The following is a 21,975-nucleotide window of genomic DNA, read 5'->3' on the forward strand; positions in this document are numbered from 1 at the left end:
AAGGAAGGGGTGAAAGAAGGAAGCAGATCTAAGGGAAAAATGAGGATTTTCAGTAGGTTATGTAGAGTCCCTGTTATAATACATTTAAGTGTCATTGACATGTGGTAATGCCTAAGTGTAAGTGAAAGTGTAGTCGCTCCATCGTGTCCGACTCTTTGCGACCCCATGGACTGTAGCCCATCAGGCTCCTCTGTCCATGGGATTCTCCAGGCAAGAATACTGGAGTGGGTTGCCATTTCCTTCTCCAGGGGATCTTCCCGACTCAGTGATCAAACCTGGGTCTTCCGCATCACAGGCAGATGCTTTACCCTCTGAGCCAGCAGAGAAGCCCTACAGGACATTAACGCAAATGGTTGCATATTTATAGCCATGTTACAGAATGCAATTTTTCTAAAACAATGAGGTAGAATTATATGAAGTGACATGGAAAAGAAGATGTTAAGAAGCAGAAGATATTAAGAAGAGGTGGCAAGAATGCACAGAAGAACTATATCAAAAAGATCTTCAAAACCCAGATAATCACGACAGTGTGCTCACTCACCTAGAGCCAGACATCCAGGAATGCAAAGTCAAGGGGTCCTTAGGAAGTATCCCTACGAAAAAAGCTAGTGGAGGTGATGGAATTCCAGTTGAGCTATTTCAAATCCTAAAAGATGATGCGTGAAAGTGCTGCACTCAATATGCTAGCAAATTTGGAAAACTCAGCAGTGGCCACAGAACTGGAAAAGGTCAGTTTTCATTCCAATCCCTAAGAGAGACAATGCCAAAGAATGCTCAAACTACCGCACAATTGCACTCATCTCACGTGCTAGTAAAGTAATGCTCAAAATTCTCCAAGCCAGGCTTCAACAGTACGTGAACCGTGAACTTCCATATGCTCAAGCTGGATTTTAAAAAGGCAGAGAAACCAGAGATCAAATTGCCAACATCTGTTGGATCATTGAAAAAACAAGAGAGTTCCAGAAAAACATCTACTTCTGCTTTATTGACTATGCCAAAGCCTTTGACTATGTGGATTACAACAAACTGTGGAAAATTCTGAAAGAGATGGGAATATCAGACCACCTGACCTGCCTCCTGAGAAATCTGTATGCAGGTCAGGAAGCAACAGTTAAAACTGGACATGGAACAACAGGCTGGTTCCAAATTGGGAAAGGAGTACGTCAAGGCTGTATATTGTCACCCTGCTTATTTAACTTCTATGCAGAGGACATCAGGAGAAACGTCGGGCTGGATGAAGCACAAGCTGGAATCAAGATTGCCAGGAGAAATATCAATAACCTCAGATATGCAGATGACACCACCTTTATGGCAGAAAGTGAAGAAGAACTAAAGAGCCTCTTGATGAAAGAGAAAGAGGAGAGTGAAAAAGTTGCCTTAAAACTCAACATTTCAGAAAACTAAGGTCATGGCATCTGGTCCCATCACTTCATGGCAAATAGATGGGGAATCAGTGACACACTTTATTTTTCTGGGCTCCAAAATCACTGCAGATGGTGACTGCAGCCATGAAATTAAAAGACACTTGCTCCTTGGAAGGAAAGTTATGACCAACCTAGACAGTATATTAAAAAGCAGAGACACTACTTTGCCAACAAAGGTCTGTCTAGTCAAAACTATGGTTCTTCCAGTGGTCATGTATGGATGTGAGAGTTGGACTATGAAGAAAACTGAGCACTGAAGAATTGATCCTTTTGAACTGTTGTGTTGGAGAAGACTCTTGAGAGTCCCTTGGACTGCAAGGAGATCCAACCAGTCCATTCTAAAGGAAATCAGTCCTGAATATTCTTTGCAAGGGCTGATGCTGAAACTGAAACTCCAATACTTTGGCCACCTGATGCAAAGAACTGACTCATTGGAAAAGACCCTGATGCTGGGAAAGATTGAAGGCAGGAGGAGAAGGGGACGACAGAGGATGAGATGGTTAGATGGTATCACCGACTAAACACACAAAAGTTAAGTAAACTCCGGGAGTTGGTGATAGGCAGAGAGGCCTAGCATGCTGCAGTCCATGGGGTTGCAAAGAGTCAGACATGACTGAGCGACTGATCTGAACTGAACTGAACTGAACATGGAAAAGGGTCCATGATATTCAGTGAGAACAGCAAGCACAAAGTACATTGTATTTATTTAAGGTTTTTTCTAGTTCCTTGTGCACAAATGTATAGTTATCTATATACACAGAAAAATAGATCTGCAAGGCTCTACAGAAAATTCCTAACAATGGCTATCTCTCAGGAGGATGACAGAATTAGGGGTAGAATTAGAGGCAGAAGGTTTTCGAATCTCTGTTCAGCATGCACCCTCCCACCCCACTCCCACCATTTCCAGATGGAATCCCTTTTGGTCAAGAATTCTATGCCATGCCTAGTTTCTGTGTCTGAAACAAAGTTATCACCATTCCATTCCCCTGGCCAGTATCTAACCCTGGGGATGGAGGCAGATCTCAGCACAGCAGTAACTCCCCTCGTAGTTATTTAGCTACTTCTCAGCCTCCAGATGCCCTGGGTGGGAGTCAGTCCTAAGCCAGCTCTGCCTAACTGCAAATGTCACATCGTAGCTCTCAGAGTAGTGCTACTGGAGCCTCATCCCCAGCCAGCTTTATGGTACAGGAGCTGTACCCCTTAGCCTGCACCCCAACTTTCGCTTTACATGTGTTTCTTCTAAATCACCTCTTCCCAAACACTCTCTGCTCCAGTGGCCCTTCTATATTTTCAAAATTTCTGGGGGAATGCAAGAGATGTAGAACTGATTCTGGGTTCTTTCATTCGAAAAATACATATAAGATCTGACTCCTACAACTTTATTATTCTATATCTATCACATCATAGCATCTAAGACAAAACTTCAATATCCTGTCGTTCATGTATTACATGGAGAAGAAATGGTTTTAGATGAATGAACTTCAACACAAAATGCTGATTCTACAGAAATTTAAGACACACTGTTGAGGTCCACAGAGCATATTTTGAGAACACACCACCAAACAAACAAAAATAGCATCATTGTCATGTTACAATCTCAATGTGTGATTTTCAAGTTCTGCTCACATAGCTGGAAATGAAATGTGCCAAGTAGCACATGATCCATCCTCAAAAAAGACGGTATGAAAATATTAACCATAGAGTAAAATTAACATGAAACATGTATTATGGGATAAAGTAAAAAAGTGTATCCGTGTCTGTGTCTGTGTGTTCTATTAAAATGCCCTTCTCCAAGTTTTCTTTGACATACTTGAAGTTAATGAGCAAAGCAGAAACTGTAAATTTTTCCAGTAAGCATGATGATTACGAACAGTTTCCATTCCAAACTGTTAAAGTGGTCACAGAAAGCTTTGAAAAAGTCCATGTATTAGTCAGTTTGTTATTATGATTTGTCAAGTTCCAAAATAGGAGCCTCAAGGTCTACGTCACTCACTCTCAATACTCACCTCACTCGCTATCTCGGAAGCTCTTTTGGCATGCTGAATTCCAAGGGTGTCAGTGCCAACTTGCATTCCCTTCCCTTTAATTTCTGATTCCAGGTCTTTCTTGTATTCTTTCTATAAAAAAGCAATATTTTCCAATACTCAGACACTGAGGGGACAAAGACATATCTGAATTTAATGATACCAAAAATGGCTGAACATGTTTTCTTTTTTTTTTTAAAGAAGAAAACAGAGCTTACTTTGTACTATGAATGATCACCTAGACCTAAATTTTCTGAGCTGCTTAGAACTATATTCACTCTCCTCACTGAAGAAGAATTTATACACTCTCAAGATTTTTGCTATATAAGGCAATTGCCAGGTGACAATCTTCACTGACAATTGTCTTGGGGCCAGAAGAATTGGAAGGCAAGTTTGATTGAGTTCTTTAGAAAGAAGACCAACTTTGAGGTTAGGGCACTCGAGACCACTTGTGTGATACTGGGACTGTTCCTTCCCATTTCTGGTTTACTCATCTGCAAAATGAGGATTATAGTTCCTCTGTGCAGGATCACTGTGAGGGTCACTGAGATTGCATATAGCCTACTGCCGAGAACAGAGTGGGTTTTCAGTAATTGATAGCTTTTTTTCTAGTTTTTTATTCCTATATCCACATCCTAAGGCCTGGTTTATTGGTGTTCCTGCCACTGTCTTGCCATCAACTTTCTTTGGATGAACTCTGCCACAGAGAGTTTAAAAAACATTTCCCAAGTATTATTAATAAGTAATTTAAAAAATTGAACTGATGTCACTAGATATATCACCCATAACAGAAAAAAAATTTATAGAAAATTACTGCTATAGATAAGTGTGGTGACAACGTCAGTCAAAGACATCACGGTGGATAGTGCTGTTTCTGCCTCTTCTGGCAAAAAGTTCCACGATTTTCCCTTAAGGAATTACCTCTAATCTCTCTCAATCCATCAACTCTGGGTGGGTTGTTTTGGGGTGAGTGTCAATTTTCTTACATATATTTTTAATTCCACTAAAATGAGAGAAGCGAAAAGCAAGGAAAAAGGAAAGATATAAGCATCTGAATGCAGAGTTGAAAGAATAGCAAGAAGAGATAAGAAAGCCTTCCTCAGCGATCAATGCAAAGAAATAGAGGAAAACAACAGAATGGGAAAGACTAGAGATCTCTTCAAGAAAATTAGAAATACCAAGGGAACATTTCATGCAAAGATGAAGGATGGAAATGGTCTGGATCTAACAGAAGCAGAAGATATTAAGAAGAGGTAGCAGGAATACACAGAAGAACTGTACAAAAGGATCTTCACGACCCGGATAATCACAATGGTGTGATCACACATGTAGAACTAGACATCTTGGAATGTGAAGTCAAGTGGGCCTTAGAAAGTATCACTATGAACAAAGCTAGTGGAGGTGATGGAATTCCAGTTGAGCTATTTCAAATCCTGAAAGATGATGCTATGAAAGTGCTGCACTCAATATGCCAGCAAATTTGGAAAACTCAGCAGTGGCCACAGAACTGGAAAAGGTCAGTTTTCATTCCAATCCCAAAGAAAGGCAATGCCAAAGAATGCTCAAACTACCACACAATTGCACTCATCTCACACGCTAGTAAAGCAATGCTCCAAATTCTCCAAGCCAGGCTTCAGCAATACGTGAACCGTGAATTTCCTGATGTTCAAGCTGGTTTTAGAAAAGGCAGAAGAACCAGAGATCAAATTGCCAACATCCGCTGGATCATCGAAAAAGCAAGAGAGTTCCAGAAAAACATCTATTCTGCTTTATTGACTATGCCAAAGCCTTTGACTGTGTGGATCACAATCAACTGTGGAAAATTCTGAAAGAGATGGGAATACCAGACCACCTGACCTGCCTCCTGAGAAACCTATATGCAAGTCAGGAAGCAACAGTTAGAACTGGACATGGAACAACAGACTGGTTCCAAATCGGGAAAGGAGTACATCAAGGGTGTATATTGTCACCCTGTTTATTTAACTTCTATGCAGAGTACATAATGAGAAATGCTGGGCTGAAAGAAGCACAAGCTGGAATCAAGATTGCTGGGAGAAATATCAATAACCTCAAATATGCAGATGACACCATCCTTATGGCAGAAAGTGAAGAGGAACTAAAAAGCCTCTTGATGAAAGTGAAAGAGGAGAGTGAAAAAGTTGGCTTAAAGCTCAACATTCAGAAAATGAAGATCATGACGTCTGGTCCCATCACTTTATGGGAAACAGATGGGGAAACAGTGGAAACAGTGTCAGACTTTATTTTGGGGGACTCTGAAATCACTGCAGATGGTGACTGCAGCCACGAAATTAAAAGACACTTATTCCTTGCAAGGAAAGTTATGACCAACCTAGATAGTATATTCAAAAGCAGAGACATTACTTTGCCAACAAAGGTCCGTCTAGTCAAGGCTATGGTTTTTCCAGTGGTCATGTATGGATGTGAGAGTTGGACTGTGAAGAAAGCTGAGTGCTGAAGAATCGATGCTTTTGAACTGTGGTGTTGGAGAAGACTCTTGAGAGTCCCTTGGACTCCATGGAGATCCAACCAGTCCATTCAAAGGAGATCAGTCCTGAGTGTTCTTTGGAAGGAATGATGCTAAAGCTGAAACTCCAGTAATTTGGCCACCTCATGCGAAGAGTTGACCATTGGAAAAGACTCTGATGCTGGGAGGGATTAGGGGCAGGAGGAGAAGGGGACGACCGAGGATGAGATGGCTGGATGGCATCACCAACTCGATGGACGTGAGTCTGAGTGAACTCCGGGAGTTGGTGATGGACAGGGAGGCCTGGCGTGCTGCAATTCATGGAGTCACAAAGAGTCGGACACAATTGAGCGACTGAACTGAACTGAACCCACTCCAGTATTCTGGCCTGAAGAATTCCGCAGACTATATAGTCTGTGGGGTCACAAAGAGTCGGACATGACTGTTGTGAAGAGGTGCCATCTCATAGAAACAGCCTCTCAAGAGCAAAGCAAGAGTGAAGATAACAGAAGAGAGAGATGAAGGAAAAGGGACAGCATTCAAATTCAGGATCAAATCTGAATGTGAGCCTCAGATTTCTCTGTTCTTAAAGCAAAACAGTTTCTTAATCAGGTTTGGCTTGGGTTTCTATTATTTGCACCCTGACTAATACAATCACATCAACATCACCATTGTGATCATCGTTATTGTTACTGTGGTTTATTGACATATGTGGATAAAGTCTTAAATTTCTTCACTGTTAAAGTCAGTGAGACTCTCCCCAAAGACAGTGTCATTATTTGCTATCAAAGTAATGAGATAACACAAGGATTAAAGGACTTACAGCACTTCCAAGGCACTTCATTCTTAAAAATTTCATGTAAAGTGAGTAACGGCCACTTTCATTTTATAAAGAGGTTCAAGTGGACTCAGTAGCTAGCCAAGGACTGGGACAGCCAGTGAGCATGTGAACTTTTAAACTGTAGTTACTAACAGACCACCTTCCTAATCTGCCTTTCACTAGTTTAAAAGATGGCGTTAAATTTTATTCAATTATTTTCAATTATCTAAGTATATAGAATTTTTTCTGAAATAAGGAAATGTTCATTTTTCTCATACCACACAGACAGGAGATGGTGAGCATCGTTTTTTTAAAAAAATGCATTGACTGCAAAAAGATTACTAGGACATAACTGCTTATTACCATCTTACACATAAAAGCTGTGGAACATTTATATACAGTTAACTTTGGCCACCTCATGCTAAGAGCTAACTCATTTGTAAAGACTCTGATGCTGGGAGGGATTGGGGGCAGGAGAAGAAGGGGATGACAGAGGATGAGATGGCTGGATGGTATCACCGACTCGATGGACATGAGTTTAAGTGACCTCCAAGAGTTGGTGACGGACAGGGAGGCCTCGAGTGATGCAATTCATGGAGTCGCAAAGAGTCAGACACGACTGAGCGACTGAACTGGTCTCAAAAAACAAGAAGGTTAATTCCCCTATTACTATCGTCAGCCCTCCACATGAGAGGTTCCTCCACATCCGAGGTTCCTTAGCATTCACAGATTCAACCAATCATGGACCGTGGAGGATTGCAGAATTTACAATTGAAAAGTATGTATAAGTGGACCTGCACAGTTTACGTCCATTTTGTCCAAAGGCCAACTGTATAATCTCTGAGAAAGACTTACAGACAAGGAAATCAGCTGAAAATTCATAGATTCTCAATCGTTAAATAAATGCACTCACCTCACTAGTCATTTCAGATGCTCGTTTTGCTCTTTGAATATCAAGTACTTCGGAATTAAGCTCCATTCCTTTCCCTTTTATTTCATTTTCCAAATCCTTTTTATATTCTTTCTATGAAACAAGAATATTACTGTTTGAAATTTACTGGGAAACTCTTTAATTTATACACTGTTTTACATGTGTTTCCACAGACCACAGAAAGAAAATATTTCTAGAAAGGAATGAACCAGATTTCTGAGCATTCCTGCTCTTTATTTCCTACAGATACTTCATTTTCTTTTTTAGTCATGGTTGTGTGGTTGCCAATACTATCAATCTTTTTTCTTTTATCCTGTCTTCCCACATGTTTTGGTACCATATTGGAGCCATATTTTTAAAAGATATTTTCCTTTTTCAAAATTTATTGATTTTTTTATTGAAGGATAATTGCTTTACAGAATTTTGCTGTTTTCTGTCAAACCTCAACATGAATCAGCCATAGGTATACATATATCCCCTCTCTTTTGAACCTTTCCCCGCCCCATCCATCTCCCTAACCATCCCACCCCTCTTCCCTTTAAATGGTTAAGGAAGGTCTTAAGAATGCATGCTTCTTACTAATTACTTGAAGTATTTCTTTGAAAGCTGTCTATAAAATATGAATCATTAAAAGAACATAATTGGAAAGGAATGAAAAATTACAAAATCAAAAGGACTGATGTAGCCAATTTTTTGTTTCCATTTTATTCAAAGATTTGTAAACCCAAATAATTTCCTACAGATTGATAATATATAGTCTGAATTTCAGCCGTTTTAACATAATATTTTAAGTAGATCCAAATGTCTTTAATCTGTACATATAATATGGTTTTTTTGGTTTGTGCTAATGAATTTCTGTCTTCTTACTAATTGAATTATGAAAACAATGTCTATCTTAATCTAATTCAGCTAAGTTGCCTTTATGATTAACTTGTCAGATGAAAGATGAAACTTCCTTTAAGGATAAGAAATCACGTTCTAGTTAATTCTAGGGTTCATTTGATGTTATTTTCTCTTTGTCCAGTTTAATTAAATTAGCTGGTCCTCTGCTTAACTAATAGCCTACAAGACATTGTAATGACCTGCATGTAATTTTGGAAAGAGCTCTGGAGTTAAATGACCTGGATTCTTTCACTTGTTGGTCTTGTGACCTTCAAGAGGACTTTAAGTAACTGAGCCTTGATTTTCACATGGACAAAATGAAAATAAAAATACTTGCTATACCAGTACTGAGGACAGTTGAGGGAATCAAGTTAAGTATAAAAAGATACATTATATCACAACAGAAATGCAAAAACCATAAAGAATGCAAAGACAATTTGAAGCTAAATGTTTACACATTTAAAGCGAAGTCACAATTTCATTAAGTCATGAGTCTCTTTTTAAAATTAGATATCAGTATCAGTAACTTAATTAAAAGATTTTTAACCATAGTCTCTGGGCTTTTTTCTTATACTGGTGCAACATTCTAAATCAATAAGCCTAAAGTAAGATTCATTCACAGAGAAAAATAAAAGAAAATGGAAATAGCATGTATATTAAAGTCATTTACAATTCTCAAAATAGATCTCACATTTTCATTTGTATATAAATAATAAAAAGACTCTCTTTTTAAAAATTCATGTAAATAGTACATATTATTTAAATAGAAGACAATAATAGCAGGAAGTTGTCACATGGTCAGCCTTTAACTTCAAAAAATTTTATAGGAACTAGAAGTGAGAAGAGATAGGGTAGCAAGAATTCTCTTCCATGATATGCCTACTTCAGCCCAGCATACATTACAACAGTGAATCATATTAAATTTCTACGAGTAGTTAAATGCTAAAGCCAGTTGGTATTTCGTTATTAAAGAAGTTCACAATGATTAATATCTATGCAAGTAATTATACTCTGTTCCACTGGTTTAAGACACTTCTTTCAGGGATAGTTTCTTCAGTTCAAAATTTAGGATGAAATGGGTTCTCTGATGCTTTCTCTTAACTTAAAGAGAAACTATTTAAACAAAGAACTGAAAGAGTTTCAAGTTACTTAGAAACTACTTTTTTTTTTAAAAAGCAGAAACAAAAACAAAACTTTTAAACTGTGAACATGATATTTTTAATTGTTAGATTTGAGGGCCTTAATGTTCAACAAATTTAATAACATTGTGAGCCAAAATGTACCACTAAGTTTAGGGATTGGGGGGAAATGTTGCTAAGTATAAAATGAAAAATGGAAATGAATTCTTATGCTGTATATGCTAAATATATTATTTTTTCCCTACTTAGAACACAAGCCACTTATAAATGTACCATTTATCCAGACCTTCACACATCACCTCATTTCTGATATCAAATGTCATGAGAACGCTGCCGAGAAGTTACAGAAAAACCTGGTTCTAATATGTGGTTTATAATAACTAAATTTGAGAGAATCAAGCTAACCTCATCCACACTGAAAATATTTTTTTTTAAAAACTAACTGCTATAAAGCTACTTATAGAGACTCTAAGCTACAAGCCAAACATAAAATCAAAGTATTTTTTCAAGTTTTTCAAGGAAATCTGGGTAATTTCTTCCTTCAACATTAAATGGAAATATTAACACTTTCCTGTTTTTAATGAAAACATAAAACTCTATTAGTAAAGGTCAAAGTGAAGGAAAGAGTAATGGATGAATAACTCAAACACTGAATAAGAGAATTAGTAGAGAACTGATTAGCGCATATTTTCTGGGCTATTTCTCTTGCAGAACTATAGAGTAAATAGTAGGATCATACCTCCTTCAGAAGGTTGGTGATATACTTTACATGTAAAAACTCTGGAGTCTTGTCTAAATCCATTGATGACCTTCCTTTAATATCCTTCTCAAAATCCTCTCTGTAAACTTTCTGTAAAATAAGACCACATAATTTCAAATTTAGAAAATACCAGTGACAGTTGAAAAGATAACAGAACAAGAGTTCCTGGAACAAAATTGATGTTTTTCTTATATAATTGTATTACCTCTGAGTCTTCTTACTAACAGGAAAAAAACTCCAACCTTAACATAATCTCTCAGATCACAAGCTACCATCATTCCTAATATAGAAATGCAACAGGAGGATATATTAAGCATGCATTTACATTCCAGGATTTCTTGGTGAGAGGAAAGTAAGTGAACTAGTACAGGAGAAAAATCAAGGAACCATGAGACCAGCATGGTGCAAGGGTCCCCAGCGGGGGTGTTCCTGTGACTGAGGAAGAGGTACAGGCAAGCGGACTGCAGCAGGGCCGGGAGAGAATGAGGGTAAGCCTAAGACACCAGTACCTCCTTCTTCACGTTGTTGTCAGAAAAGCAACATGATTTTCGAGACCTGCGTCTCTCAGGTACATTTACCTGACAATTTCATATGGTCTTAAACTTCCAGAGAAGGCAAATGGCTCATGAAAGTAGAAACCTTTATCTGGGCTGTGGCTCGCTGACAACAAGGCAGAGGGAAATTAATCTGAAATCTGGCCCTAGCAATGACTGACACGAATGAGCACTAACAGCAACTAGCAGTGAAAGAGAAGACGGTGACGTGAAGGATACATACAACACTTTATATACCGTTCTCGAAATGCAGACAAGGTGCTGTGGACTGAATATGTGCCTCCAAAGTCCATATGTTGAACCCCTACCCCACCCACAACATGATGACATTAGGAGGTGGGGCCTTCAGGACGTGATGAGGATTAGATGAGGCCATCATACATGAGAGACTACGAATGGGACTCATGTCTTTCAAAGAGTCACTAATAAGCCTGCTTCCTTCCTCTCCCTGCTCTCCATCATGTGAGGATACAAGAAGGCGGCAGTCTGCACCCCAGAATTCAGCATGCTGGCACCCTGACCTCAGACCTCCAGCCTCCACAGCTATGAGAAACAAGTTTCTATTGCTTAAGCTACCCACTCTATGGTACTTTGTTAGAGTAGCCCAAACAGACTGGAACAAAAGATATTCCAGTGAGCCATCCCATTAAATGTGACTTTTTGTAGGGCTTTTGAATTTTGATCAAGTTTACCTGCTCTGTCAATTCACTTAAAAAGAAATGACTGACTCGGGTAAAACAGTCACTGAACCATTCTTGCTCAAATTCCCCTTTATTGGCTCAAGAAAACACAAGCTATGAAAAATACAAGTAATTATTTTCTCTTCTCTCCCCTGAAGAAGAAATTAAACAACTCTGAAATTCAACAAGCCACAGTATTCTACATGCCCTTTGTCTGAGAAGATGAATCAAAACATTTCAACAAAGCACATGTAATGTTTACTAAATCCCTAGGAGGGTTTTGCTGTCTAGAAATGGTCATTTCTTGGGAATTTCCTGGAGGTCCAGTGGTTAGGGCTCAGTGCTTTCACTGCCAAGGCCGGAGTTCAATTCCTGGTCAGAGAACAAAGACCCCACAAGCCACTCAGTGCAGCCAAATAAAAAGAAAAAATAAATTATCATTTTGCCCTGTTTTGATGTTGTTTTTAAAAACTAGAAAAGATTTGCCCGTTGAGCATGTCTGGAGTCTAGCACTGTGGTTGTAACCAGCTGATAGTAACTGCCCACTACTTCTGTCCCTTTGAAGTAAAAACTTGGTTGTACCCACAAAAATTGGATGTGTCTGTAGACAAAACCATCTGTGTCTGGTGTCTTATGCCCCTCTGCCCACACTCACCCCCAGTGCCCCCCTCAAAAAAAACAGCAGAAGAAATCTCATCGGGTAGACAGGAACCAGTGTCAGGAGACTACATGGATGTGACCTAGCATTATCTTAAGTAGAGAATTAAATGGATAAGTAGAAAAAACTAAGCAACTTATAGTTGATCTCTTGATGTCTTGAAACTTCCTTGAAACTTTCTGATATCACTGATTATTAGCCAGGGGTAGGGGGAGAATCAGTTAAATAAATTAACAGGAAAAAGGGAATCATTTATGACTTTTACCCATTACCACTTATTAAATATGTAATTTTAGGTAAGACAATTTTAGTGGATGCATTATCAGTCTAGGAATATATTTACCTAGCATCATTACCTTGAGAGGATTAAACGAGCCAACATATATAAAACATTCAGCCTGTCACCTAGCACAGAGTAAGTACTTAACAAATGTTAGCTCTATTCTCATTACAAAAAAAAAAGGTAAGTAAAGGAACCAGCCCTTTTAGTTTTTACCTGCTCATCATAATTTCACATGGACGCAGCCTGAAAGTGTCAATTTCATCATCACGGAATCCAAGAGCTCACCTGGCCTAGTATTCATATTTGCCAAATGGGAAAAACTGGGAAACGGAGGGCCAGGAAAAAGAAAATCAATGACCTGGACTAGATGCCTGGGTCTACAGTGCAGATTCCTTGGTCTGGCCAGTGCAGTATTCTTCCTTCCAGACGCACTAAGCCTTCTGAACCACTGTAATGGTTCCTTTCAATGACAAAACATCAAATTCGCACTAAACAGTTGACAGCAAAACAAAAAGACTCACCTCGCTCTGCATCTTCTGAGCCTCCTTTGAAACTTGATATGACGGTGTCTCAACAAATTCAAGCATCGATTTCCCCTTATTTTTCTCATACGCTTCTTTGTATTTCACCTTCATTGAAAAAAAGTATAAATGGCACATAAAGCTCACAAGCCCTTATATAAACAGAGCAAAGTAAAATATATGTGCAAAATCGATCACCCTGTTTTCTAAAAATCACAATATTCTGGCCATTTAGGTTGATCACTAGGTTGATCCCTGTGGTTAATGATGTACAAAGAAAGGAAACAGGTAACATATTAAAGTTCTTAAGGGATATGAATGGTTTAGAATTAAATGATGGAGTTCTAGGACATGTATATGTAAACAGCTGGGACAGATAGATATATATCACACGTGGAGTTATATATGTATACACACATGCCATTAATATACACACATGTATAGGTACATATATACATATGTACATAGGTACATATAGAGAGAGAGAGATAAGACACAGAGAGGCTGAGACAGAGGATATAAGAGACAAAGAGAGATCACTGCGAAAACTTTGAACAAAAAGAAAACCTGAACTGTGACTCTCTGTCTTTCTGACAAAGGAAGGACAGTGTTCTTTGGGGCTGCTAAATTTTCCCACAGACACTGAGTAAAACACACACACAGAGCTTTTAGGTGACTTCCTTCAGTTTTGCTAAGCATTATTTAATTATATCATATCATGAATTATTTATTCATCATAACCAACCCTTATCTATTTCAGTTTATCAAATGATCAGTATTCTCTATCTCCTAAAAACAAAAACTAGAATTATATTCTGCAAGCTGCAAGAGTGGTTGGCTTTTTTAACAATACACCTTTTTAAATTAAATTCATAGTTTTCATCATGATTCATTTTACTGAGATATGTATTTTCACTAAAATCCTTATATATAAAAATTACTTAATGAAATTGGTTCTTAAGTTGCATTATAATAAAAATAATTTTAGGGGCTTCCCTGGTGGCTCAGACAGTAAAGCGTCTGCCTGCAATGCGGGAGACCCAGGTTCGATTCCCAGGTCAGGAAGATCCCCTGGAGAAGGGGATTATTTTTAAAATTAAAAATAATTTTAATGGTATTTAAATCCAAAAGAATCTTTTCAAAACAGAACTTTGTGGTAGCAGGACATATAACGAATTTTTTAATTCCTGTTTTTAGGAATATTTTTGTTTTAGAGAAGTATAATAGAATGATCAATGAAAGTGAACACTATGTTAGGGTAAAATTTTGTGGGGAAACAAAATAAAAACAAAAATGCAAAGAGAAAAAAATGTGTACTTCCATACCTTAAAGCAGAGCTGGTTTGTATATTTTTTAAATAAATGAAGGCAGATATCAAATCATTATGGAATTTATGTTCCACTGGGGTATATTTGAAAGAGTGATTTAAGTTTTATCTTAATAGATGCTGGAAATAATATCTTTTTTCAATTACTGAAATTCAGAATTTAAAAAGTTATCAACTTAATGTATTCAAGGAAAAAGATATTTTTAAAAGTTTCTTTCAGAGAGTACATAGACTTTCATAGTTGAAAGAAACACTAAGGCAAAATACACTGGTAAGATAATTTCCCATTTTTAATACACTTACAACAGAGCTGAAAAATTATAATAAACTTTATGCCTGGAAAATTATACTTGTGCAGTTCAAAATGACCAGCACACTATAAAAGTTTTCATTATTATGAGATTTGACCATTAATTAATTAATTAACTCTTATCTTATAAGTTTTTAACTGTGTATAGTAAGTATAATATTATGAAATGCCTGCCTGTCGAAACATGGTTCCAGCTTCCCTAACCTAATAAATATAGAGAGAACAGAGTTTGAGATTTTTCTCACGATGCACATCCTTTCCAGCGGCTACACGTTCTCGGTGGAGGTGCCGGCAGTGAGTGTTACTGAGTCCAGGCAGGGGAGGCCTCATACCTGACTCTGGAGCATGGCATTGCCTTTATGGTGCAGGTGTTCCGCAGCATCCACATCAAAATGATACAGGCCTTTGTTTTCCTCAAAAACCTTTCTATATTCTCGCTAAAAATAAGAACACAAAAATAAAGTAAGAATAGAAGGGTCTGTTAAAAGCAACTAATACGTAGGAGGGCACACTGAAAAATGCAAGCGAACAAGAGTTGCAAAGCCGCTCCTAAGTTCCCATCTGCTGTCAACTGGTCATGTAGATTGCTGACCCTGAGCTAAAGCAACAATGGGAGATGGACCAGCTCTAGGCAGTCCATGTGAACAGCATCTAAAACACTCAAGAGAAGCAGAGGACTACTGGCTCTAAACACAACATCAATACTATTTGCAGCACTGGGAAGTGATGGTGGAAAATCCCGTAACTTGTGTGAGCAGGCAGAGTGGGCAAAATAAAGGCACTTGGCCTTGCCCTTATCCTAGAACAGAAATACATTTATTAATAACTGCATCTACAAGAAGAGAAGGAAAGAGAGGAACAGATGAAAGGAAAGCTGGAGTTAGGAAAGGAAAAAAAAGTTGTATGTAATGGATCATAAGGAAAATGAGAGGGAGAGAAGTAACTCAACTAACTTTCCTAAAAGGAGAAGGTAGGAGGTGGCTGAAAGAGAAACCAAGGAATCTGGGTATGATTGGTCGAATTTTTAAGGTGAAGAAAATTTTTAAGGATTAAGACACTTTTTATATACAGACAAAAAGGTGAATTTGGAAGAGAACAGAATGGATAAGAATGCCAAATTTGGCAAGTGTAGGACTCTAAACACAGCAGGCAGCAAAAAGACAAACACTGCTTTATGATTTGTACCACTAGAGATTGGACACTTAGTAATTTTGCCTTATTTGGAAAACTTTTAGAGGTAAATGATAACTCTCAAACACTCAGGTATACAGAGACTTAAGCTAGAGTTGGTCGCTTCTTAGACAATGAGGTTTTCAATGAAAATGGCAATTTAGTGTAGAGTGGAGGGAGAGGTAAGCAGCCTTAGAAAGGGAGCAGGAACAAGCTAGGACACTGAGGCCTAGGATATGCTCCAGTGATCCAGAGCGAAACAAGAGGAGGCCTCAGTGCCAAGGATGGGAAGGACGGAAGCTCCAAGTGGCCTACACAGGAAAACTGCTTTCCCTAAGGACACAGCAAGGTCCCCAGAGGCATTTTCAGTCAATTAGGGAACTAAGACATGTATCGCCCAAACTCTAACCAGAATACTTTAAGGGAGAATAGCACCCCCAGGAAGCTCATGAAAATGTTCACACAGTACATCTTGACCAAAGAGAACAAGTTCTGAATTTTAGCTTCTCTGCTAATTTTTTTAAAAGATAATTTCAAAAAAATAACAATATACTTAGAGATGTCATGATTTAATTAGAAGTAATTTTATAAAATATATTTATAAAATAGATATGAAATGCATGTAACAAGCTAGGATACATTCCATTACTAAGTTAAAATCCAGAACTAACAGTCTAGAATTGTATCTGGAATAATGGTTATAGATTGAGAAAAGGTCAAAAAATACTGCCTGTCACTCAACGATTTATTTTAGTTACAGAGAACTTCAGAAACTCCTGTTTTAAAACCAAAGAAAATCACCCTATTTGAACTAAGATCTGCAAAAGAATGATCAATACTTGCTTTTTCTTATATAAGAGTCTCTGTTGCCTCCTAGTGGGAGTTACACAGAGTAACACAATATACACTTTTTTAATTTATGCAAAGTTAAAAAAAAAAAAAACCTGAAAGCTAACAGTGTTCTATTTCTCAAAGAAAAATATCCCCTCCAATTTAATCAGTATGGTTGTACAAACTAATAAGGCACTAATTTTACTCTGCACAGTAAAATTTTTCAAATTACGATTTATATCAAAGACATTTAGAGGTCTTTAAAAACCAGCCATTTATAACAAACTGACAACTAATTCTGGTAGAATGCCTGTTTAAGCATTCTCTTACTCAATCTTTTACTAAAATTAAGTTGCCTTTATAAATCAACAAAATTCTAATTCTCTTTACATTAAAATTTAAAAGAAGGCAATTCTGACATATAATAAATTTGAACCAATGTAATATCGTGCAACTTTAATAAGTAGAGACTTCAGAGTAACACCTTTCTTGACTCAAATTTTCTCTTCATGAAGCAACTGGTCAGCTACAATTTTTCTATGGAGAATAAATATGATCTAGAAAAGATGAAGTTTAAACTTTACACGTGGTATATAAAACAAGTGTAAGACATGAATTTGATGAGTTTTCTCTAGGAGAAAATAAAAACAATTACTATTATTGTCTTTCACCACTATTATAAAATAAAGGTCAATATTTTCAAAAAGAAATATTGCCTATGAGTGGCCTACATTTTTCATGGTAATCCAAATTTTTGAATTACGACCATGACATTTTTACTGACTTATTTATACATGAATCCTCACATTCGAAGGAAATTAATCCACACAAGGATGAGTAAGAGTCGAGGTCAAACGCAAACGCAATGATCAAGCTGGATGAGCAAAGACTACCTATGACAAAAGCAGAGGCTCAGATCTCAGAAACATACTGATTTTTAGAAGCACATCTCTGAGTCGTGGTTAAAAATGTGCAACTGAAGCAGTCGCTCAAGAAACAGGAGCGTCTGTACAGAGGAGGATGAGGATTGAAATGGCAGGACAGCAGGAATTAAGTGTCCAGGGACCGAGTCTAATTCTGCACCTGACAGTCTCCCAACCTTCATCCCTGCTCAACAGATGGGAAAGAATAATGGGCTGCTTTTCCTCCAAAGGCCAGTGATAATTAATTAATTTCCTCCATAAATATGAATTCACACAGATAACATTTCAAGAAGAGGATTACAAAATAATGAACAGAAGCTTCAACATATCAAAGCCAAACGTAGACATACTTAAACCTGAACTGAAGTTGTTATCTCATTATTTAATGGTCTGGGAAGCAGCTTATAACTATAGAGTTTTCTCATTCATGACTGTGGTCACATCTCCTGAAGAAGACTGTTTTCACTTTTTAACATTCTTTGACGATATACTTTGCCATCAAATCTGTGCCTGATCCAGGATAGATATATAATAAATGCAGATAATTTTTGAGTGAGTTGTTATTACAATAGGCATAAAAATAACTTGAGGTCAAATTAGAGTTCATCGTCCTGACATGGGGCCTTCTGAGGTGTAGGAAACAGAGGCACAGGTGAGCCAGGGTCATCAGTAATGAGAGCCAGTGACATCAGGGTTCAGACACTCTGTGTGTTGGAAAGAGCGTCTAAGAGCCAAGTTCTGATGCAATGGGCCACTGGGCAGCGGACACAGACATTTTCATTAGGACACCCTCCCCTCCTTGTTGTGTTGAAGAAAACACGGAAACCTTCACAAGACTAAAAGTGCAGCAGCAGTGCAAACACTCTTGAGATTTATTTTTAGAGAAGACATAATTCAGACTAAGACAACTGTTATGCCACTGAGACCTTCTGAGTACCATACACTCTGTTCTGGCCTGCATAAAAGATCGCTGACTTAAGAGCCTGACCTCCAAGTGACTTCAATCTACTACAAAGAAAGGGGAAGGAGAAAGACAGAAAGGATGCTCACATAAACACTTGGAAGAGTAGCTGTTCCACAAGAAAGTTTGTATTCAAGAGATATTAAAGAGCCAGCTTTGTAAAGCAACAGCCTGGGTGGGATTTAAGCAACAGACACCAGTTTCCATGAAGTTAGTTACTGAGGCGGCAGCGAAGGCCAGGCTCGCCTTAGGAAGCGGGTGCACTCATAAGCGCTTCAGACACGCGGGCGCCACGGAGTCACAGGTCTTCACTAGCCACGGCCACTTACTCCGCTTAGCATTTTGCTGACTTTCAAAGCGTGGTCTAAGAACAAGTCTGGGAGACCTGAAACTGGGTCATGCATATTCTCAAAGTCTTTCTTGTACTTCACCTATGAAAATAACACGGAAGAAAACACCATCTAGGAGAAGAAAACACTATGCTTTTGCATTATGGCCATTATTATTTTAAACACAACCAAGCATTATTTAATGGTATTACATTAAATGAACTCACAAGTAGCCACTAGATGGTGCTCATTTACTACTGAATGAAAAAAAGTTCTTCCCAGGGACTTGAAAGTATTTTGATAACTCCTTTTGTTTATGAGCTCAGAAAGGGCGATGTTAAAAGAAATAAGTAACTTTAACTGAAACTCTGCTTTCAGAAAATAAAGAAAATAGAAGCTTTACTCTTTAGAAATTACCACTGTCTTCCAATTATATTTTGTGTCAATTTTAGAACCTTTGTTAGTTTTCATCCTATTACAATGTAGATCTTTTCTTTTCAATCAATTGCTTTGGAAATATAAAATGTTAATAACAGAAAACATCAAGCACTTACTGCGAGTCAAACACTTTTCTGTTTAAACATTTTATATGTATTAAGTACGCTCCACAATCTTAGCAAGCAAACACTTTAAGTATGCCCGTTTTACAGAGGAGGAAACTGAGACACAAAAAGACGAAAGTGTAATATTAGGTGGTGGAGCAAGATTCAAATCCAGACAACCGATTCTAAACCTTGAGCTTTGAATACCATGCTGGAGGTTCTTTTAAGTATATTCCTGCCCTATTTGCTTTATGCTTGTACACACACAAGAATAATCAAATAAGAAAAAATGAATTATTAGAATATTCCCAAAGGTCCTAAAAGACAGAAGGTGAAAGTGAAGTCGTTTCCGACTCTTTGCGACCCCGTGGACTGTAGCCCACCAGGCTCCTCCATCCATGGGATGCTCCAGGCAAGAATACTGGAGTGGGTTGCCATTTCCTTCTCCAAAAGACAGAAACACCCATTTAAATTGCTGATAACAATATCTGGTTAATGAACACAAATTATAGTACCTTCTCAACAGGAACAAAAGTAAAATATACTAAGTTCCCCAGATACAACAGGAGTTGAAAGGTTTAAATGCTCTAACAAAGGAACAGTTCAACAACAGTCAAACTTAATATTTAAAAAGGTACTCTATGTATCATTCAACTACAGTAATTAATTTTTTCTATGTTTCTGTTTTTATACTCTTCCTAATTCTAATAAAAAATTAAGGTATCTTTTCTTATAAATTGTAACTTCATTTTTAAAGATATGAAATGAAAACAAATCTCATGAAGAGGTATTTCACAGAATTTACATAAGAGATAAGAAAGAAATTATAAGCCATCTCAAGTACAATTTCTGGAAATTTCCTTGTAATCTACTATGTTTCAGGTATATTTTATAATATTCACAATTTCATGAGCATAATTACATTTGCTAACTATTGCCATAATCATTAATTTATGATACTACACACTATTTTTCTGAAAAACTCTATAATCTATTTCTACTCAGCTATAATACTAATAGTTTTGCTAATAAAACTATTCCTACTTATTAATTAGTAATCAGTAACACTTATTTTTCCCCCCAGAAAGGCTTCAAGAAAATAGGCTTCAGTGTTTCCTAAAATTATTTGGAAATTACATGATCTTGATTAAGTATCATAATTCCCACACAGCCAAGTCTATCAAAATAAGAATCAAAACATACTGAAAATAATATTCTGCAAATTACCAATCATGAGGCAGAAAGCAACTTACATCGCTCGCCAGGGCAGTGGCCAGCTGACTTTGCCTAAAGGAAGCACTTTCAAGAGGATTGTAAAGATGTTTCTTATCCTTCATTTCATTATCAAATTTTTCTTTGTATTTAATCTGCCATGAAAGAAAAAAAAAACAGGAAAAATTACACAGCACATTTACCTTCAACCTTTCAAAGCAACACATTTGATTTCTAATTAGATCAGATAAAAGCTACCTTAAAAATGTATGGCAGCAGAGTTTAAATACCTGGTATTTCCCCCCCATATAAAGCTTAATTAGGCATAAAGGGTTTTTTTTTTTTAATTAAAAAAACACCTCTACTTGAACATGGATCATAAATGCAATTAGGCATGAACTCAAATCCTATTAACAAGAATTACATAGAATCTCAGGATTTTAAAATGTCAGTTTCCATTTCTGCATTCCTAACATCTATGATCAATTAGAAATCAAGACCACAAATGTCTTAACATCTATCACATTTAGAAAACAGGTCCCAAATATCAGAATTTGAATACGAATTTTCCTAAAAGAATGACTGCAAATGCAAGACAGAGTTCCTACCATGGTTTTTCTCATCATTTCCTGCTTATTAAAAAACTCATTGTTAGGGATTACATATTCTGAAACATCCTGGGCCTATTTAATGTCATTTATTATTTCTCTGCTTTCACTCCACAGCTGTGTTCAGTAGCAGAACCATCTCCAACTTTCACTGTGGATTTTTTTTAACTAGTCTTAAGGCAACCAAATGTCTTCCGTTGTGGCTCAGATGGTAAAGAATTCTGCCTGCAAAGCAGGAGACTGGGGTTCAATCCTTCGATCAGGAAGATCTCCTGGAGGAGAGAATGGCAACCCACTCCAGTGTTCTTGCCTAGAGAATTCCATGGACAGAGGAGCCTGGTGGGCTACAGTCCATGGGCTGCGAAGAGTCGAACACAACTAAACAATTCTTTACTAAAATAAAACAAAAATAGCTAGTCTCATTTATTTAATTGTTTAACTGCTTTAATTCCTGTAGCCAGGAAAGGATGCAGGCAGGCAAAAGTAAGATGTTTTGTCCTTTTATATCTTATATTATGATTCTTACACTATCATTTCTTTCTTCAGAATGCACATTTATCCATAAATCCTAAGACTCTGCCTTGCAGAAACCTTTAGAAAA

At 37.4% G+C, this 21,975-nt stretch overlaps 1 protein-coding gene across 11 annotated transcripts in view; it reads right to left on the reverse strand.

Moving 5' to 3' along the window:
• The window catches only part of NEBL (nebulette), a 386,786-nt gene that overhangs the window by 56,624 nt on the left and 308,187 nt on the right, over positions 1 to 21,975 (reverse strand). For 5 of the 11 annotated variants that reach the window (XM_042230499.2, XM_042230501.2, XM_012188303.5 and 2 more), the window contains exons 8-14: positions 20,808 to 20,921; positions 19,013 to 19,114; positions 15,131 to 15,235; positions 13,162 to 13,269; positions 10,445 to 10,555; positions 7,667 to 7,777; positions 3,431 to 3,541 (exon numbers count right to left, since the gene is read on the reverse strand). The exons of 2 other annotated variants lie outside the window; for them this stretch is intronic. In XM_042230499.2, coding sequence (XP_042086433.1) covers positions 3,431 to 3,541; positions 7,667 to 7,777; positions 10,445 to 10,555; positions 13,162 to 13,269; positions 15,131 to 15,235; positions 19,013 to 19,114; positions 20,808 to 20,921 — 762 coding nt within the window. The remainder of the gene's footprint in view (positions 1 to 3,430; positions 3,542 to 7,666; positions 7,778 to 10,444; positions 10,556 to 13,161; positions 13,270 to 15,130; positions 15,236 to 19,012; positions 19,115 to 20,807; positions 20,922 to 21,975) is intronic. 4 more of the 11 variants (XM_060397270.1, XM_060397271.1, XM_012188294.5 and 1 more) reach the window with 1 other exon arrangement.

Source organism: Ovis aries, chromosome 13, assembly GCF_016772045.2.
Source record: "Ovis aries strain OAR_USU_Benz2616 breed Rambouillet chromosome 13, ARS-UI_Ramb_v3.0, whole genome shotgun sequence".
Taxonomy (NCBI): domain Eukaryota; kingdom Metazoa; phylum Chordata; class Mammalia; order Artiodactyla; family Bovidae; genus Ovis; species Ovis aries.